The sequence below is a fragment of the Dreissena polymorpha genome, chromosome 10 (genome assembly GCF_020536995.1).
Source record: "Dreissena polymorpha isolate Duluth1 chromosome 10, UMN_Dpol_1.0, whole genome shotgun sequence".
In the NCBI taxonomy this organism is placed as follows: domain Eukaryota; kingdom Metazoa; phylum Mollusca; class Bivalvia; order Myida; family Dreissenidae; genus Dreissena; species Dreissena polymorpha.
In genome coordinates this window covers 72,923,962-72,944,352 of record NC_068364.1, presented here as the reverse complement: position 1 = coordinate 72,944,352, position 20,391 = coordinate 72,923,962, and the positions used below count along the sequence as shown (strand labels likewise).

The 20,391-nt window shown below is 35.5% G+C and overlaps 1 protein-coding gene across 2 annotated transcripts in view; it reads right to left on the bottom strand.

Moving 5' to 3' along the window:
• The window catches only part of LOC127846972 (retinoic acid receptor gamma-like), a 54,618-nt gene that overhangs the window by 28,714 nt on the left and 5,513 nt on the right, over nucleotides 1-20,391 (bottom strand). The window contains exons 1-2 of one of the 2 annotated variants that reach the window (XM_052378447.1): nucleotides 10,541-10,654; nucleotides 1,539-1,714 (exon numbers count right to left, since the gene is read on the bottom strand). In XM_052378447.1, the coding sequence (XP_052234407.1) occupies nucleotides 1,539-1,709 (171 nt within the window). In that variant the 5' untranslated portion in view covers nucleotides 1,710-1,714; nucleotides 10,541-10,654. Of the gene's footprint in view, nucleotides 1-1,538; nucleotides 1,715-10,540; nucleotides 10,655-20,391 lie in introns of those variants that run through there. The other variant, XM_052378446.1, reaches the window with a different exon arrangement.

The following is a 20,391-nucleotide window of genomic DNA, read 5'->3' as shown; positions in this document are numbered from 1 at the left end:
CAAACAAAGAATTCATTGTTTGCTTTTTTATTGCGTTAATTACAGGTTCATACTATCGAGTATCAGTACATCACATGCACATCTTTGAACTCATTGGTCAAAGTACAACCTTGAAGTAACTTTCTGTCAAATAAATTAAGCATTTAAAATTATTTAAAATGCAGTGCGAACATAGATAACTGTAATTTATACTATACGTCATTGTATTTTACAAGTGCATGCTATTACCGGTAGTCGCTGATACAATTGACGCTATTTTCGGACACTTCAATTTTCGACTCTTAGTTTTGGACACTAGTATTGTGTGAATATTTTTCGTATCTAAGTTTTCTGACACGAAAACATTTTTTTTTAAGTATCCGAAAACATAGAGTAATTACGGTAATAATGTCACAAACATCAACAATATGAAGATTTTTGGAAAATCAACAAAGTGGAAAAACACTAATGCGCTGTTTATATTATTATCCTAACTGTAAAACTGGATAAATTACCTCAACACGAGGGCAATAGACTATTCGATGCACACTTCAGACCCAAAATAAAAACGCACTAAGTGACCCCGTGACCTACTTTTTGACCCGGCATGACCCATATTCAAACATGACCTAGACATCATCAAGATACAACTTCTGACCAATTTTGGTGAAGATTGGATGAAAACTACTTGAATTAGAGAGCAGACAACATGGTGATGTTTTAAACACAGTGACCCCGTGACCTTGTCTTTGACCCGGCATGACCCATATTGGAACTTGACCTAGATATCATCTAGATGCAACTTCTGACCAAGTTTGGTGAAGATTGGATAAAAACTACTTGAATAAGAGAGCGGACAACATGCTTAATGTTTAAAATGCACTAAATGCCCCCGTGACCTAGTTTTTGACCCAGCATGACCCTGCTTGACGAACTTGACCTAGACGTCATCAAGATACAACTTTTGACCAAGTTTGGTGAAGATCGGATGCAAACAACTTGGACTATAATTGGCACGGCAGAGGCCGACGCGTATCCCCACGCCGCATGTTTGACCCAGGGGGCACCCCAGGATTGGTAATGGGGCCATGCATACTTGAGATTGACCGTATTGTCTTTAGAGATGTTCAGTATCAATTGGAAGGTAATCGGTGTAGAAATGAAGGAGTTAATGTAAAATAACATATAACAAGAGATGTGTTTATCAGAAACACAATGCCCTCTCATGCACCGCTTTGATTTATTAAAAAAAAAAATCATTTAGCAGGTTCATTACTTACTTCCCTTTAAAGCTTATAACTTCCCTTGGATTTGTTTTTTTGACCTTTGAACTTGAAGGATGACCTTGACCTTTCCCCACTCAAAATGTGCAGTTCCATGAGAAACGCATGCATGCCAAATATCAAGTTGCTATCATCAATATTGCAAAAGTTATGGCCAATGTTAAAGTTTGAGGCAAACCAACAAACCAACATACAGGGCAAAAGAAATTATCCCCCAGTATAGACTGGGCAACACATAAAAAGCCCTGTTTCAATAGTATGCGGAAAATAACTTACCTTACAACCTTCACACGAGCTGACCCCATAATGGTAGCCCGAAGACTTGTCTACACAAACAACGCAGGGCTTGTACATGCGTGGGGGAGGCGGGGGAGACGGTGACAGGCTCTGTTCCGACATAGTCGAGGGCGACTGTAGCTCATTGTACATTCCCTGACTGTCATACATCAAGCCTGCAATCAGAGAACATGTCATGGTTATATCTGCAGTGGGGGTTTTCACCATTTAGGGAATGGGGCCAGGTCCCTTTGGATTGGGAAATATCGCATGCTTTTGACTAAAATTGGGAAATTAATGTTGTTGATTTCATGCTAACAAATACTTTTAAAATGATAATGAAGGTGATTTCAATATATATTTTCTAAGGTTCAACTTACGGAGATGGATTTGGAGATGATAACACGTTTAGATTTACTGCAAAAAAAAATAAAATTGGTAACCTTCAATTGGTAATTTTTAGGTTCCATTTGGGGAAAAAATATACTTTTTTCCATTGGGAATGGGTCCCCCTACCCGACCCAAATTTGAAAGAAAAAATACACTGATCTGTTATACTACAAACATCAATTGCAATTAATGGATAATGTGACCAGTTAGTGCATATGATGGGTTATATATGTGCATAAACATTACTACATTCAATGAATATATGTGCATGATTGGTTACTTCTGTGGATCAACATCAATCTTCATATGGACAACCATCAATCTTGCAGTTGGAAAGTATGTGATTGGTTATTTTTAAATATTATTTATGCACATATTAAAAACAGTCCAAGATATTCACAATGACAACTGTTCCAACAAGCATTCACAAGGTTTCACAAGGAAAACTGTTCCAACAATTAAGCATGTTCACAAGGTTTCACAAGGAAAACTGTTCCAACAAGCAGCTAGCATTCACAAGGTTTCACAAGGAAAACTGTTCCAACAAGCAAGCATGTAATGTTCACACGGTTTCACAAGGAAAACTGTTCCAACAAGCAATCAGGTAGTGTTCACAAGGTTTCACAAGGAAAACTGTTCCAACAAGCAAGCATGTCATGTTCACAAGGTTTCACAAGGAAAACTGTTCCAACAAGCAGGTAGCATACAAGGTTTCACAAGGAAAACTGCTCCAACAAGCAAGCAGGTCATGTTCACAGGGTCAACTGTTCCAACAAAAGGGTAGTGTTCACAAGGTTTCATAAGAAACCTGTTGCCACAAATCCAACAAAGCATTGTGCTCTTATGAGCTAAAAAATTTGATTATTCTACAAAACCTCAAGCACAATGTTTAAGGGTGAACTAAATCACTTTAACTATGTTTCCAATAATGTTCATCAAACAAACACATGGCTACATATAAAAATGAGTCATAGCCCTTTGCCAGCATTGTTGTTGTAGTAGCTGTAACTTTATATGTTAAGTGTGTCAATGGAAATACGGGTGTTGTGATTCTTAGAATTGTATGTCATTGTCCAGGCATTTATCTGTCATGTGGCAAGTTGTGAAGTGTGTTAAAGGCTCTATAAAGGTGAAGATCCGTAATTATTAAATATTTTTAAATATTTTTTTCATATTTTATTTATAAAGGTTATCAAAAAACAATATATATATGCTATTGGACATTACAATAAAAAATAAGCAAAACAACTTGTTTTGAGCTCAAAATAAAGTGTCCTCCAAGTCAAGTGTGTTTACAAACAATCAGTTTATTTACATCGCTGTTTACTCGGAAAAGAGAAAGTGAAAGTAACTCAGGTCGCCAAAAATATAACGATGATTTTTAACGTTTTCCGGTATCACCCACAAAGTAGGTCTCTTCTAAATGGTTAAAACATTTGTAGTGATCTAATAAGTTACTTTCTGCTGGTTAAAAGTTGTTTAAAATAGAATTAAAATTGAATTTTTTTTCGGCTATTTTTAGCATATGTCACCGCTCTGAGGCTACACATCACGTAAGTTGCAAAAATGTAAACATTTCTTCCAATTATGAAACGGGTTTATCTTCCATAATTCTTGACAACGTTGTACCTAAGCTGTTTTATTAGCAGTTTTTATGCAAGAGTAACTGAAATCCGGTAAAAATCAGACCAGTTGATATGCATAATAATTGGATTTGTCACCTTTATAGAGCCTTTAATGGATATATGGGATTTTCTTATTCTTAGAATTTAATATCACTGTCCTCCAGTTATCTGCCATACAACTTGGTCAAACGAATAGTGCAGAGTTAGGCTAAAAAACATTATAAATTGTTTCTAAGGGCAATTTTAAAATTTGATACACACCAAAATAAATTTATTCAAATTATTTTGAAACATTGCTTCTTGATCTTAAGAGAGAAAATGTATTCTCAGTAAGTAGAGAACTTAACAGTAAATAAAGTGAATTATTAGCGGTCTATACAAACATGTCTTTAATACACGTCCTTGTTGGTTTTCGATTCACTATATCTTTCTTCTCTTAAAATTTGGAATCATTAATGGAATTATCATTTTATACGTTTGATTCTTAAATATTTAATCACCTAAGCTGGTTTTATTGGTAATTCAATTTTACAGTACCGCCCCTTTATTTTTTTTATTTTACAGTATACTGCCCCTGGATTTTTTTCACGTCATCGTGTCTTTGCTTCTCAATCACGCCATACGATACTCTTTCACTGTTCCTGGCTACATTGATTTTTTTGACGTCATCGCTTCTATATTGCTTCATACGACACACTTGCACTGTTTTAATCTACATGCATAGGTCATTGGGTTTATAGCGTTCAATTCTTATTATATTTTCTCATGACAGGTGTTTCTTGTTTGATTTATTTTTTAGCAGTCACATAAACAACCAAGCTATGTAATATGGATCTTTTACACCCATTATTGCTGCTTCTTCCTGTATTTGCACGATGATGATCTGAAATATTAACTTTATGATGCTATATTCTTAAATCTTTTTCTAAAAACAAGGAATGTAGTTGACACTTGTTGGTAGTTTCATTTCATCGTTCCTCAAAAAGTTGTAACTCTGTTGTTCTGGTCTCTTTCCTACCATTGAGTAATTAAATGGTAATTAAATTGAATGTGTTTTAATTCCCTTTTATTATTGTTTAATTTGAGTTGCAATGCTATGAGGTTAAATTTTATTTACACTTAAATGTATCATGAATATTGCTGGGCCAAGTGTGAGGTTGAGCGCTCTAAAACCGGTTTAAACCCCCAATGCTTTGCATTGACCGTTCCAAGGCGGTGACCCCAGCTTTATTCTTATATGTGTTTATGTTGTTTTGTATTGTGCTGTTTTGTGCTGTTTTGTACTGTTTTGGCATTTGGTAACTTGCCTTAAATAAAGGGCCAACTAATTGTATATAATGAGAATTCAATACTGCTCCAGCAGCTGGAGTTTCACTTCTTTATATTTAAAATCTTGTAACTGAATATAACAAAACTTTGTAGGAAATATTGTGGATTGTCAAATGAACTGTTATCGCTTGCCAGAGTTCACCAAAATTGCTTTTCTATCACATTCCACAGTTAAAATACCTAACCAAACATGACCTTGGTAAGGTGGTAAACCATTAAATATGATACTTATGGCTATGCTAACATTTGATATTTTTAAATAGGCTGTAGAACTTAAATCCGTGGAAGAGACAAGGCTGTAGTACTTAAATCAGTGGAAGAGACAAGGCTGTAGAACTTAAATCAGTGGAAGAGACAAGGCTGTAGAACTTAAATCAGTGGAAGAAACAAGGCTGTGGAACTTTAATCAGTGGAAGAGACAAGGCTGTAGAACTTAATTTCATGACCAATCCTAGCTAAATTTATGCAGCTTGGTTGATAATTAAATCAGCAATCTGGGGTATGTTGTCCTGATCTCATCCAACTAAGCTAGCCGACCCAACTTCAATTAATGTTAAAGCGAGATTATACGAATTTGTCAATATATATAATATATAAAATGTGTAAAAAACTTATTAAATTTAATATAAATTAAAATAAAAGTTAAGAAGAACATGTGTTGAAAAATGCGAAAAAAGCCAAATATTTAATTCTGAAATCGAAAAAGGCTGTACAGTCGAATTCGCCAGCATGTAAATCATGCATGTACGATGTGAATCTTCATTTAGTTAACGGTTCATTTTAAATTCCTGCAACGATAGCTATTTATACGGCATACAAACACAAAGTAAAAAGACGAATGCTTCGGTTATTGTAGGAGAATATGTACGAAATATCTATCTTCGTCTCAATCGGCTTGGGGCGCTAATTTCTCTTTGCTGCATTTTATTAAATTCTTCTTCAATGTATAATTTTTCTTGCCTTTTTTGTGTTACTGATACATATTTTATCAATGTATTACAATTTAACACATATAAGCAAATCGTATAATCTCGCTTTAAAAAGACAACAGAGGAAGCATACATTTAATGCATGTATATTAAATACCAGTTATATTGTTAAAGAAAATGCACAGATGGCTGAAATTTCTTCAATATTTGTAACTGAATCAATGTCAGGTTGATAACATTTGTGGCAAACAGAAGTTTCGATTTAAACTTTTTCATAAAATATGTTTACTCTGTTTGTTACAGAGATGTCAAAATAAAACAAATTATATTAAATGTATAAATTTCTTCGTTAAAATCCTTAAATTCTTTGTAAGACCTCAGAAAGTTATTTTTGTAAAAACAAAAATCGTATATTATTACTTTGGGGCGCTAAGTCCAACAACTTTGCGTCCATAAACATGAACTAATTACAGAACATGAATACATGTGTATTAAGAACAAGTTGCCTAAAAGCATAAAAGTGAAACAACAACAAACAAGAGCTGTCTCCATAGGATGACATATGCCCCCGAAAAAACACTTTGATAGAAGTTATGAGCATTTTTCGAAACCTAAACGCAGATTTCGAAACCTAAACGCGGACCCTAAGTTCAAGGTCAAGGTCATTATAGGGGTCAAAATTTGTGTGCGTATAGAAAGGCCTTGTCCATATACACATGCATACCAAATATGAAGGTTACATCTGAAGCTACATAGAAGTTATGAAACAAAAATAAAGAAATACGTTTAACTGCTTAAAAAAAAAAAAGCTGTTTATAGCTGAGTTTAACGGTTGAGCTCAATTTTAGTTTACCTTGACCTTTGGGGCAGAGAGAAAGGTGATGCATGACACATTCAATCTCATGGAGGTCAACAGTCAAGACAAAGTTTTTGATGGCTAAATATGACCTTTGCTCTATAAGTGTGAACTTGACCGTCGTGGTAGACTGTTATTACACGTGACATGTCATACATTTGTTATTTCAAATCCCTCAATATTTGGCAAAATTATGGCTGACAAAGGAATTTTCAACCAGACATGTGGAAACAGAAGTAAAGACAGCCTATTTTTATATGCTGCCTTCTTTGAAGGGGCATTAAAAACAACAGTTATTTATACTGAGCTAAGTAAAAGTACAATTATTAACAAGAATAAATATAAATCCACAATCCAGTCTTATTTAAGGAGAAAAGCGCTAAAGCAAGCAGCCTAAGAAGGTTTCAAGATGCAGATTAAAATGGATTGTTTCATGTCATTAAGTAAGGGTGAAAATTGCCTAGTAAGATTACATGTGGCTCATTACCCATATACATGTTGAATAACATGAGCCTTGTTCTGAGAAAACTGGGCTTAATGCATGTGCGTAAAGTGTCATCCCAGATTAGCCTGTGCAATTCGCACAGGCTAATCAGGGACGACACTTTCCCCTTCACTTGATTTTCTGTAAGGAGGGACTTCCTTGAAACTAAAAATACCATAACAGCGGAAAGTGTCGTCCCTGATTAGCCTGTGCGAACTGCACAGGCTAATCTGGGACGACACTTTACGCACATGCATTAAGCCCAGTTTTCTCAGAACACGACTCATATTGTCTTTCTCTTCAAAATTAACAAAATTAAGACCATTTAATCTATTGTGAAGGTTGTATGTACACAGATGAATAAGGGTAAATTACTATGTTTAAGAACTTGGTGAAGATAAAATTATAGGTGTTTATTACATGTTTTATAAATAATCATATTTCAAAAACAAGAGGGCCTGAAAGGCCCAAAGTCGCTCACCTAAGATTCAAAGGAACTGACCTGTTCTGAGCAGCTCAAGATGTCATTAGAACAATATGTTCTTACCAACTTTCATGACTAGTGAACACCCTGGCAGCCACATTTTTCAACAGACCAGAACCATTTTCATACACATCCAAGATATCATTTAAACAAATATACTGACAAAGTTTCTTGAAGATTCATAAGTAAGGAAAAATGCCCCACCCACTGGTGGCCATGTTTTTCAATCAACTGGAACCATTTTCAAACTTGTCCATAATATCATTGGGACAAATCTTCTGACAAAGTTTCATGATGATCGTACAATAAATATGGCTTCTAGAATGTTAACAAGGTTTAACAATGGCTTTATAAGGAAAAATGCCCCCCCCCCCCATTGATGGCCATGTTTTTCCACCAACCGGAACCATTTTCAAACTCATCCAAGAAATCATTGGGACAAAGCATCTGACCAAGTTTCATGATGATCGGACAATAAATGTGGCCTCTAGAGTGTTAACAAGATTTTACTAAAGCATGATATATAGCCATATTAGGAAAAATGCCCCGCCCCCTGTTGGCCATATTTATTAATCAAACGAAACCATTTTCGAACTCATCCAAGATATCATTAGGACAAATCTTCTGACCAAGTTTCATGAAGATCGAAAAATAAATGTGGCTTCTAGAGTATTAACAAGTTTTTACTATAGCCAAACAAGGAAAAATGCCCCGCTCCCTGGCGGCCATGTTTTCAACCAACCGACGTCATTTTTTAAATCGTCCAAGATATTATTGGGATGAATCTTCTAACCAAGTTTCATGAAGATCGGACAATAAATGTGGCCTCTAGAGTGTTAACAAGATTTGACTATAGCCATATATAGCCATATAAGGAAAAAAGCACCGCCCCTTGGCAGCCATGTTTTTCAAGCAAATGTAACCATTTTCGAACTCATTTGTGCTCATTTGCTTATAATTCTTATGGCGAGATGACAGAGAATAACCAAAGCATTTTGTTGTGCTTACATAGTAGTACATAGTCAAGAGTTTGCACTAAACTGGCTTCTATCTTCGTAATGCTAAATACTACATGACAATAGACTGCCTTCTATCTTCATAATGCTAAATACTACGTGACAATAGACTGGCTTCTATATTCATTATGCTAAATACTACTTGACAATAGACTGGCGTCTATCTTCCTAATGCTTAATACTACGTGACAATAGACTGGCTTTTATCTTCCTAATGCTTAATACTACGTGACAAATGCCTATTATTTATGTACTTTAAACAAACATTGTTGCAGTCCTTAATGTTCAGGAAATGTGGTTAAAAATTGCATTTATAATGTAAAATAAATATTGAATAATAAAATAAACATTACTGCTAAATACTTTTATTTTATTCAATAGGATAAGCAACTTGTCAATTGAAATTTAACACATAGCACTTCTACATTAAAATTGTTTAAAGTATACTCAATAAGACAATTACGTACTTTGGAAAACAAATGACTGGTAATCCAGACACAAGAATCAGTCTTTTATATGCAAGAATAATAAATCAAATGGCAAATAAAATTTACTTAGGCCAAAAAAATAGGTCCGTTTGGGGTCTCCTTGGAAAAAAAAACAGGGCGGTAGGTAGGGATTAAAAAAAAAAAAAAATTGTCTTTCCGGTACTGGAATGAAAGGCTACTAAAGCTTATTATAAGAAATACATGTATATATATGCTTTGTTTGTTTGATATAACATGTACATCTTATATGGACGAAAATGAACAAACAAACAAAATTTCTTTTAATTAATTATTTTTAAAAAAAATTTTGCGACCCCAATAAAAAGTTGAGGGTCGCTTCCAATTTGGGAGACACTGTCGGGAGACCCGAAATGGATCTTTTTTGGGGGGGGCCTTAAATCCCTTTCATAAGGTAAAGTTATAAAGCAATTGATTTTTATCATGCTTTATTGTTGTTTTAATTGGAAATATTGATTCAATTGGGAATGTTTGTTTATTGTCATGTTAAGAAAAAAAACTTTGTATTAAAAAAAAAAATTGTATTGTATTTTTGTGTGGAGTCAGTACGTAGTGTATGTAAATATATGTGTGCAATTTTTTTTTTTTTTTTTTTTTTTTGACAGTTATTTCAAATAACACTTAAGATAACTAATTATGTAATTTTAAATCATTGCGTAGATATTATAAATACAAACACAACTGAACCTACACTTTGGAATTCTAAAATGTATGCCAATAGGTTGGTCTAACTGCTACATGACTGTGTGGTCAATTCTTATAATTAACTAAGAAGTTACTATACTACTGGTCTTTTGGACAATGCCGTTAACAACACCCTGCTGTGTATGATAACAACAACAGTTGTTGAATAGGTTCATATTGGAATAAAAACACTCCAAAGAAAAGCCTGTCTAAATGTAGTAATATACTGCAAGCTATATTGTTGGAAATTATGGGCATAGATCTCTGAATAACAGTCAAATTAATACAAGAAATATTTGTACTGGGTGTACTTTAAGTTTCATGCCCATACTGGAGATAAAACAAGCCCTATTAACAGGCTTTGTTTCTCATTAGCATATTCATATTAGCCAATAAAGCAAATTGAAAACAGTGGTGTTTATGGTTCTACTGATTTGTTTCTAAACACTGAAACAAAAATCATTTTAAAAATAACTTTACACTAGAAGAGTCACTGACCCCAATATAAAGCTTATGGAGTTGATACAACTACTATTCTGACCTTATTTGCTGTTCACTAACTACACACAGTCACAGAATTCACAGTTTGTCTGTAATGCAGGCTTAAACCTGGTAATTATCTTAACAAAACACAAAAGCATTGACCATGGAAAGCTGTATTTAATGTTAAATGATGAGCTACAACTATTTGACAGATACCTGCCAAATTATCCACTGTAAAAGTCCACAATGACCAGATTATCTGTTGACCTGTCAATGAACCCGCGACATACAGTCTTCCTCAATACACTCCGCCATGACTGGCTGTATGACATCACAACTATCCAATAACTCGGGCATGTAACCCTGGATTCACTTTAGAATTTTCATTTTAGTTACCTCCCTTTACATTCTATAAACATTTCTCAAATAAAGAAAATAATCTTGATGCAGTTTATTTGTTGTTGTTTTTATTGTGTTAATTGTTTTCTGTCCACTTGTTGTTGTTGTTTTTTTCATTTGTATACACTTTTTTTATTTTGAACTTCATTATTGCTTAAAATTTTTTTGGGGTGAAACTTCCTTCATTTGTCAAGTACTCCTTTTTTTCTTTGGTTGTTTGACCTATAATTTACCAACAATGTACAATGTACTCAACAAATATGTCAGTGCCTTAATCTGGAAACCTTGTGATCAAAATAATGTTGTTCACGGTTTTCCTGGCCATTTTGAGAAAAAATAGGGGGGGGGGGGGGGGGGGGGGGGGAATATTGCCACATATTCCACATGGACATATTTAACATTTAATTTATTTAACAAACATTTGTTGAAACATTCATTGAACAGTGAAAATCCAGGTATTTTTAAGTCTATACTTTCCAATATGACTACGGTGATTTGTATGGCCAATTTGGGGCAAAATTTGGCTCCCATTTCCCTATTATGATTTCTTTACTGAATTAAGAGCAAATTGACTACACGTATATCACGGGTATATTTATGAACAATATCAGCTATTTTCATAAATTATATATTTGAGCTTACCCTTATTAATCGTTAGTAGCAGTTTTTTAAATTTATGTTTTATTACGAAGTAGAATAAAAGCATGAATCATTCTTAAAAATAATATGTAATTCCCATTTTTTCATAAAGTTTCCAGTTCCAATAGCCCCACCACCTAGCTTTCCTCCAAGCGAAAAAACAACATGATGCTATATTATGTGTTTACAAGTGTACATGTATGAGCACCGAATTGGTCAGTTCATGACCACCACAAGAATAATAATATTATATATTATGGGAATAATACATGACAATGTTGTATTTGTAACAATAAGGTATATTAATTAATACAGGGCATTTACGCCTATTCTGATTGGAAATGAATGTTTTGTTTCCATTTGTGGACAATTTCATTCGTTTCGACCTTTTTTCTTCAACTTCTCGGACCATTTGCAAGGGCAAAAATGTTACACATGTTACACAACAAAGGTAATCCCTATTTTAGTTTGAACTGTATATCTGAATCGTCCAAGGCTTGATTTAAACATAACTCACACAATTTGTCATGATATTTTTAGTCCACTACCGGTTTCACCAGAGGGGACTTATGGTTTTGTCTCCGTCCGTCACTTTTCTGGATCCTGTGATAACTTTATAAGTTCTTAATATTTTTTCATGAAACTTGAAACATGGATAGATGGCAATATGGACATTATGCACGTCATTTCATTTTGTTCATAAATAAAAATATTGGTTTCTATGGCAACAAATATATATTTTTAAAAATCTGGAATTTCTGACAATGGTGGAGCAGGTAGGGGACTTATATTGCTTGACAATAGTCTTGTTTGCTACTAAAATGGAAAAAATGTTAAAATTGACAGTTGGGGAAAATATCACTTTTGGAAGCAGGTCCATTCGCTTTGAGAATCTGAAAAATGCCAATTTTGGGAGAAGGTCCATTCGCTTTGAGTTGGGAAAATTTCAATTAATGAAGCAGGTCCATTCGCTTTAAGAGTCAGTTTAACCCATTTATTTTTAAATAGCTGGAAAACCCAGTTTAATAATAACAATTTAAACAAGAGCACCGCCTTGCGGGTGAAGACCGCTCATCTATTTTTCTTTTTTATGGTGAAGGGACCTATCTCAATTTCAATCACAAAGAAAGGAGGGGTGGAGTTGAGGGGGGTGTATAGTGTGTGGGTATGGTCGTTTATTAAATTTTCTTCAAAAAATGCAAAAAAAAATGCAATTTTTTGGGGGGGTGGCGGGATTCTTGGGTGGGATGGTTGGAGTGCATTTCAAAAATAAAACAAGGGCTGTTTGTAAAACATGCATGCCCCCCACATGGGCTGTCAGTTGTAGTGGCAGCCATTGTGTGAATACTATTTTTGTCACTGTGACCTTGACCTTTGACCTAGTGACCTGAAAATCGATAGGGGTCATCTGCGAGTCACGATCAATGAACCTATGAAGTGTCATGATCCTAGGCAAAAGGGGTCTTGAGTTATCATCCAAAAATCATTTGACTATTTCGGGTCACCGTGACCTTGACCTTGTGACCTCAAGATCAATAGGGGTCATCTGCGAGTCATGATCAATCTACCTATGAAATTTCATGATCCTAGGCGTATGTGTTCTTGAGTTATCATCCAAAAACCATTTTACTATTTCGGGTCACTGTGACCTTGACCTTTGACCTAGTGACCTCAAAATCAATAGGGGTCATCTGCGAGTCATTATCAATCTACCCATGAAGTTTCATGATCCTAGGCGTATGCGTTCTTGAGTTATCATCCGGAAACCATTTTACTATTTCGGGTCACCGTGACCTTGACCTTTGACCTAGTGACCTCAAAATCAATAGGGGTCATCTGCGAGTCATGATCAATCTACCCATGAAGTTTTATGATCCTAGGCGTATGCATTCTTGAGTTATCATCCGGAAACCATTTTACTATTTCGGGTCACCGTGACATTGACCTTTGACCTAGTGACCTCAACATCAATAGGGGTCATCTGCAAGTCATGATCAATGTACCTATGAAGTTTCATGATCCTAGCCCCAAGCGTTCTTCAGTTATCATCCGGAAACCACCTGGTGGACGGACCGACCGACCGACATGTGCAAAGCAATATACTCCCTCTTCTTCGAAGGGGGGCATAATAATACAAAAAAATATTTGTGTTTTTTAACCATGTTTAAAAAAAAATAGGGGGGGGGGGTTGGGTTGGGGGGGGTATAGTGTTAGGGTGTGGTGATCATTTATATGATGATCTTTAAGAAAAAAAAAATTGGGGGGTGATTCGGGTGGGGGGGGGGCTTGCGGGATGGTTTGGGTGGAGTCTATTATGGTATGTCAGGTAAGAGTTGTTTTGTCAAAGTATCAATTAAATCTAATCATAAATAAAGAAGTTATGGCAATTTTAACAAAATTTAATAATTTGACCTTGAGAGTCAAGGTCATTCAAAGGTCAAGGTAAAATTTAACTTGCCAGGTACAGTACCCTCATGATAGCATGAAAGTATTTGAAGTTTGAAAGCAATAGCCTTGATACATTAGAAGTAAAGTGGATCTAAACACAAAATTTAACCATATATTCAAAGTTACTAAGTCAAAAAAGGGCCATAATTCTGTAAAAAAAAAAACAACCAGAGTTATGCAACTTGTCCTTTACTGTCGCCTTATGATAGTTTGCGAGTGTTCCAAGTATGAAAGCAATATCTATGATACTTAAGGTGTAAAGTGGACACAAAACTTAACCAAATTTTCAATTTTCTAAGTATAAAAAGGGCACATAATTCTGTCAAAATGCCAGTCAGAGTTACATAACTTTGCCTGCACAGTCCCCATATGATAGTTAGTAAGTGTTGCAAGTATGAAAGCAATAGCTATGATACTTAAGGAATAAAATGGACCTAAACACAAAACTTAACCAAATTTTTTTTTCAATTTTCTAAGTATAAAAAGGGCACATAATTCTGTCTAAATGCTAGTCAGAGTTACATTACTTTGCCTGCACAGTCCCCTTATGATAGTTAGTAAGTGTTGCAAGTATGAATGCAATAGCTTTGATACTTAAGGAATAAAATGGACTTAAACACAAAACTTAACCAAAATTTTCAATTTTCTAAGAGTATAAAAAGGGCACATAATTCTGTCAAAATGCATGCCATAGTTATCTAACTTTGCCTGCCCAGTCCCCTCATGATAGTAAGTAAGTGTACCAAGTTTGAATGCAATAGCATTGATACTTTATGAGAAAAAAGGACCTAAACGCAAAACTTAAACGGACGCCGACGCAGATGCCAAGGTAATGACAATAGCTCATTTTTTGTTTTCAAACAAGATGCGTTTGTGAAACACAATGTCCCCCTATATGACGTTTGACTTTGAAGGATGACCTTGACCTTGTGAAGGATGACCTTGACCGTGACCTTTCACCACTCAAAATGTGCAGCTCCATGAGATACACATGCATGCCAAATATCAAGTTGCTATCTTCAATATTGCAAAAGTATTCATAAAATGAGCGATTTTGGCCATATATATTTGACCTCTGACCTTGAAGGATGACCTTGACCTTGACCTTTCACCACTCAAAATGTGCAGCTTCATGAGATACACATGCATGCCAAATATGAAGTTGCTATCTTCAATATAGCAAAAGTTATTGCAAAATGTTAAAGTTGGCGCAAACAGACAGACCAACAGACAGACCAACAGACAGACCAACAGACCAACAGACAGACCAACAGACCAACAGACAGGGCAAAAACAATATGTCCCCCACTACTATAGTGGGGGACATAAAAATAGATGAGCTAATAATTTTTTTTTTTTAAATAGATGAGCTTATAAAAATATACATTAAATGCCTGCATTCTGGTCAGAAATGTATTATTATTTTATAATAACCTTATTTTCCATGTAAGTTTTCTAAAACTATCTGTATCATTATTAAATACAAATTTAAATTTCACTCACTACAAACAACACTTATGATAGTTGTTTACTTATACCTACTGCTGACTTTGCTTACCGTAGGTCGATGATTCATTATATATATAATCTTACAAATGCATTTCTTATCAGATGTCCTGAGTTTACAAACCAGTACGGTTTGTTTAGTACAGTCATATTTATTTTTGACCTTGCAAAAGTGTCTAATCATCATATCATATTGCAGTGCTCCATCTAGGCCTAAACTGAAGGGCGCCCCGCCCTGCCCTCCCGAACCTCCGCCCTGCCCTTCCAAGGGCCCCCCCTGCCCTTAAAAAAAATAAATATATATATATTTATTTTTTTCATATGATGATCTATAAATCTCTTATTACAATACATTGTAATTAATTTATTCCTCATTGTAGAAATTATATTTGAATTGTTTAATAAATATGGGAATAATAATATATATTATATTCTAACAATTATTTATAACATATAAATTAACGTGCAAGAGGAAGCATTCCAGAAACGCCCACGCGCTTGAAAGTGTCCTTTTGACAAAATACTGCGCGTCCAAAGTGCCCTTTTGAAAAAAAGCCCCCTCTGCCCTTTTAAAATCCTAGCTGGAGCACTGTATTGTATAACCTACCATCACATATATATGTGGTACTGAAAATAGAGGCTCAGCGCTTCCGTTAGCATTTAAAAGTTGGAAAGTCCTGACTTTGGACGTCCCAGGCATACACATTTATTTCAGAATTTAAATATACCTAAATGTTCCAACTCTATTGATTACCCGATAATCAAGTATTATTACGATTGCTATTTTCAAAACCAAAGTACGGCCAATATTGACGTCTGCAAATGTCCGCCATTTTATGCAAGTGCATATACAAATTGAATTGTGGGATGGGGAAACTCCCATTGAACATGCGTTTATCACGTGACGCGATTTGAGAGCATAGAGCACTGATAATATTTAGTAATAACTGCAAATCAACAACTGAATTTAAAATGTTACATGTTACCTCCGTTTAGAAAAGTTTGCGTAGGTGAAAGAAAATTTCGGAGTATAAAACGCGTCTTTCTTTAAATTTTACCGAGAACACTTCATTCCGAATTGCGATATAATTTGTTAGGTCATTCATGAATGAATGTACGTAGACCAATATGTATGCATAGTTTGGCAATCTCAAAACACGTTATTAAACTACTTATGGTATTATGTGTAATGGCCTTTGATATAACAAAATACATTATTCAATTTTAGTATTTTCAAATGTGTATAATTAAACGTGTTATCCAAAATCATTTCCAGATTTTATTATTCACGGAAAGGTATGAAAATTCTACCAACAAATGAACATTTCTCGTGTATTGCATGTACAGATGAAAATCATACAAAATTAGACTTCATGTACAACCAGGGCTCACGCAACTGGGCGACTCGGGCGATTATATCGCCGCGGCTTCCCTGTAATCGCCCTGATCAAAAGCACCGGCGATAACCACTTCGCCCTAAAATCTGGCAATTAATTATATCCGCAGCGCTATCAAAGTTGCTTCTGTTTATTACCGAATACACGCCGACGTCAATCAACTGACCGAATCGACAAAACTCCGTCCCGGCGTAGTAAATTACCTATTGATAATTGATAAGCAACCATTCACAGCGCTCGTCATACAGGTATTTGGCAGGGTTCTCTCCTGTCTAATCAGAGCGTGGGTTACAAACTCCATTTCGGCTAATAGAAAACATGCCGACACTGGGCTAGACACTTTGTTAATTGATGACAATTATCGCATTCAATGTCCCCAAAACAATGTGGATTAAAAGAATGTCGGTCTCTATGAATTAATTGGTATCTGTTCTTGGTAGACAGGTATGTATATTTTATGCTCCTCGCCCGTATTGTCCATTTTTCAAACCGTGAAAACTTGCTTTTCGCGAGTAGTAGATGGCTTAAAATGGTCCAGGACGGGATAAGATGAGTTGATGCCGACGAAAAGTGCGAACAATTAACGTATGTCCCCAGTTATGACGAATCTTTATACTCATTATCTTGGTCATGATCATTCTGAATCGAGAACTCGGACTGTTAACACAAAATATATGTTTATAGGTGTCTATCGCAACCGGTGTTTATTTTTGGTGTTATCACTTCATATACACTTTTAATGCAGCATCAACATACTAAAACAATATCCCGGAGAGAGAAAAATAATGCATTTAATATCAAGCGTACTTTCGTTTGACAACTGATCATGTACTATGTAAATTTAGTTTTAGTGCAGATTCGTTCATACGACACACGAACACTAACTCCGATCCTTATTTAAAAAAGGCAGTTCCTCTCGGCTTAGAGGGCTGGGGCAGTAATGTGAAATATCGAATATAATACTTTAAGATACGCTGGCCGAAACGCTTGGAGTGATATTATGCGCATATAACAGTATATGCTATGTTTATAGGTGTCTATCGCAACCGTAAATTTAGTTTTAGTGCAGATTCGTTCATACGACACACGAACACATATCGAATATAATACTTTAAGATACTGGCCTAAACGCATAAAACCCATTTTCGCATGACGCGGCTATGAAAGAGTGATTTAAATGTGTCGAAAAAAAATCTAGGTAGATCAATTCCCGCGTCGTTGCGGTAATGTTTGTTAAAGTTGTTATTGACATGCAAACTCGTTGATTTAATCCAATGTTTAATGTTAGCAAGTGTTTGTTTTTTAATTGAATTGTAAACAAAGAGTCGGTTAAAGTCTTTGGAAAATTTGCACTCCGTGTGAATTGACAGTTTGACGTCATAAAAGGATAGTCGCTTCCTGTCTCAAGCAATAATGCGACAAATTTCTCGCCGACAATTTTGTCTAGCAATCAACATGCCGAACTAATCGTGTGTTTGTTCCTCATTGGTAATCGTCCAATTAAATAATAGCACGTTCATAGCTTCGCCTTCGAATCTTTTGCAGAGAACGGAGGTGGAATTTAACGGTTAATTGAGCAAGTGTTTTACGCAAGTTGAGTTCCGATGTGCCGAAATTATAATGGCGGACGCCCGTGTTTACAAAATTCCTAAACCCATATATCATAAATAACGGCAGTGTTTTATTAGATTATTTATACTATTTTATCTACTTTAATATCGGGTTTGTTTAATATAATTAACATGTTAAACAATATTAATGCGTTACAGACTCGGAAATAAATTTGATGGGGTCGCAATTTTACTGACGCTGATTTTCCTATTGTCTGTAATTTTTACCCGAAATAAATCTTGAGAAGTCCTTGACAGTCCGCAAGCTGTACTATTAGTAATAAGTGCTTTTTGTACTGAGCTGAAGTGCTCAAATTCAAACATACATGTATATAATGAGTTTTATGCTTCGCTCTTGTGTCAATACAGTGTCATATGTATGAACTGATAAATTAGTGCTTATGAAACTGATTTTTCAACATTATTTTCTCATGTTTTTATGCTTATATTTTTGTCAGTAATAAATTTATTGAAAGGAATGATTTTATTACTTTAGTTCATACACATTAACAGGTCATGGTTCACAATGGTCCATCGGTGATCGCAAAAGATCCACTTCTCCCTAAAACTGCCCCACTTCTCCCTCTCCAGAGCTTAGGGAGAAGTGACTTCTCCCAAAAATTGGAGTCTAGCTTGAGCCCTGACAACATCACGTCATTCTTCCTCGGGGAAAGCGTGGGCTTAAATATTTGATTGCTGAATATTAAACTTTGTACATACATAGTGAAGAGGTCGCTAATATTATTGTATACAGCTTCACGTGGGGTCAGCGTGTATTCGGCTGCCTGAGCGCTGATTGGCTGATGCGCTTACCAAGAAGAATTATATTGACAGCTGGAAAAATCAATATTGGCTACTCGCTGGGATTTTCATTGATAACAGTAGCTCTTAGGCGGAGTTAATGGTCTGAATAACGCGATTTACTGTTGACATTTGTACGTGTTGTGTATTAGAAAATAGCGTACATGGGGATTATCAGACGTCCAAGGGACTTCCACCATTTGCATAATGGACGTACGACTGCCGTTTTCGGACGTAATTTACGCCCAGACATTCACTAACAGAAACACTGGAGGCTGGTAAAGTTAGGCACTAATTTTGGGTAAGATCTAATCAAACCTTTTCCAATTATATACAGAGCCATTTGCAAAGTGGTCTACCAACCAATCAGCAATAGCAAACCAATAGACCGTAATTATAACTATTAATGATTGACCAGGCCATAATTAGTATACTAATTTCCAAAATTCCCATAAAAGCCTTTTTTTTCAATAAATCCTTAACAACAAGGGCTGTTTGTAAAACATGCATGCCCCCCATATGGGCTGTCCGTTGTAGTGGCAGCCATTGTGTGAATATGATTTTTGTCACTGTGACCTTGACCTTTGACCTAGTGACCTGAAAATCAATAGGGGTCATCTGCGAGTCACAATCAATGTACCTATGAAGTGTCATGATCCTAGGCAAAAGCGTTCTTGAGTTATCATCCGAAAATCATTTTACTATTTCGGGTCACCGTGACCTTGACCTTTGACCTTGTGACCTCAAAATCAATAGGGGTCATCTGCAAGTCATGATCAATCTACCTATGAAGTTTCATGATCCTAGGCGTATGCGTTCTTGAGTTATCATCCGAAAACCATTTTACTATTTCGGGTCACCGTGACCTTGACCTTTGACCTAGTGACCTCAAAATCAATAGGGGTCATCTGCGAGTCATAATCAATCTACCCATTAAATTTCATGATCCTAGGCATATGCGTTCTTGAGTTATCATCCGGAAACCATTTTACTATTTCAGGTCACCGTGACCTTGACCTTTGACCTAGTGACCTCAAAATCAATAGGGGTCATCTGCAAGTCATGATCAATCTACCCATGAAATTTCATGATCCTAGGCGTATGCGTTCTTGAGTTATCATTAAAAAACCATTTTACTATTTCGGGTCACCGTGACCTTGACCTTTGACCTAGTGACCTCAAAATCAATAGGGGTCATCTGCGAGTCATGATCAATGTACCTATGAAGTTTCATGATCCTAGGCCCAAGCGTTCTTGAGTTATCGTC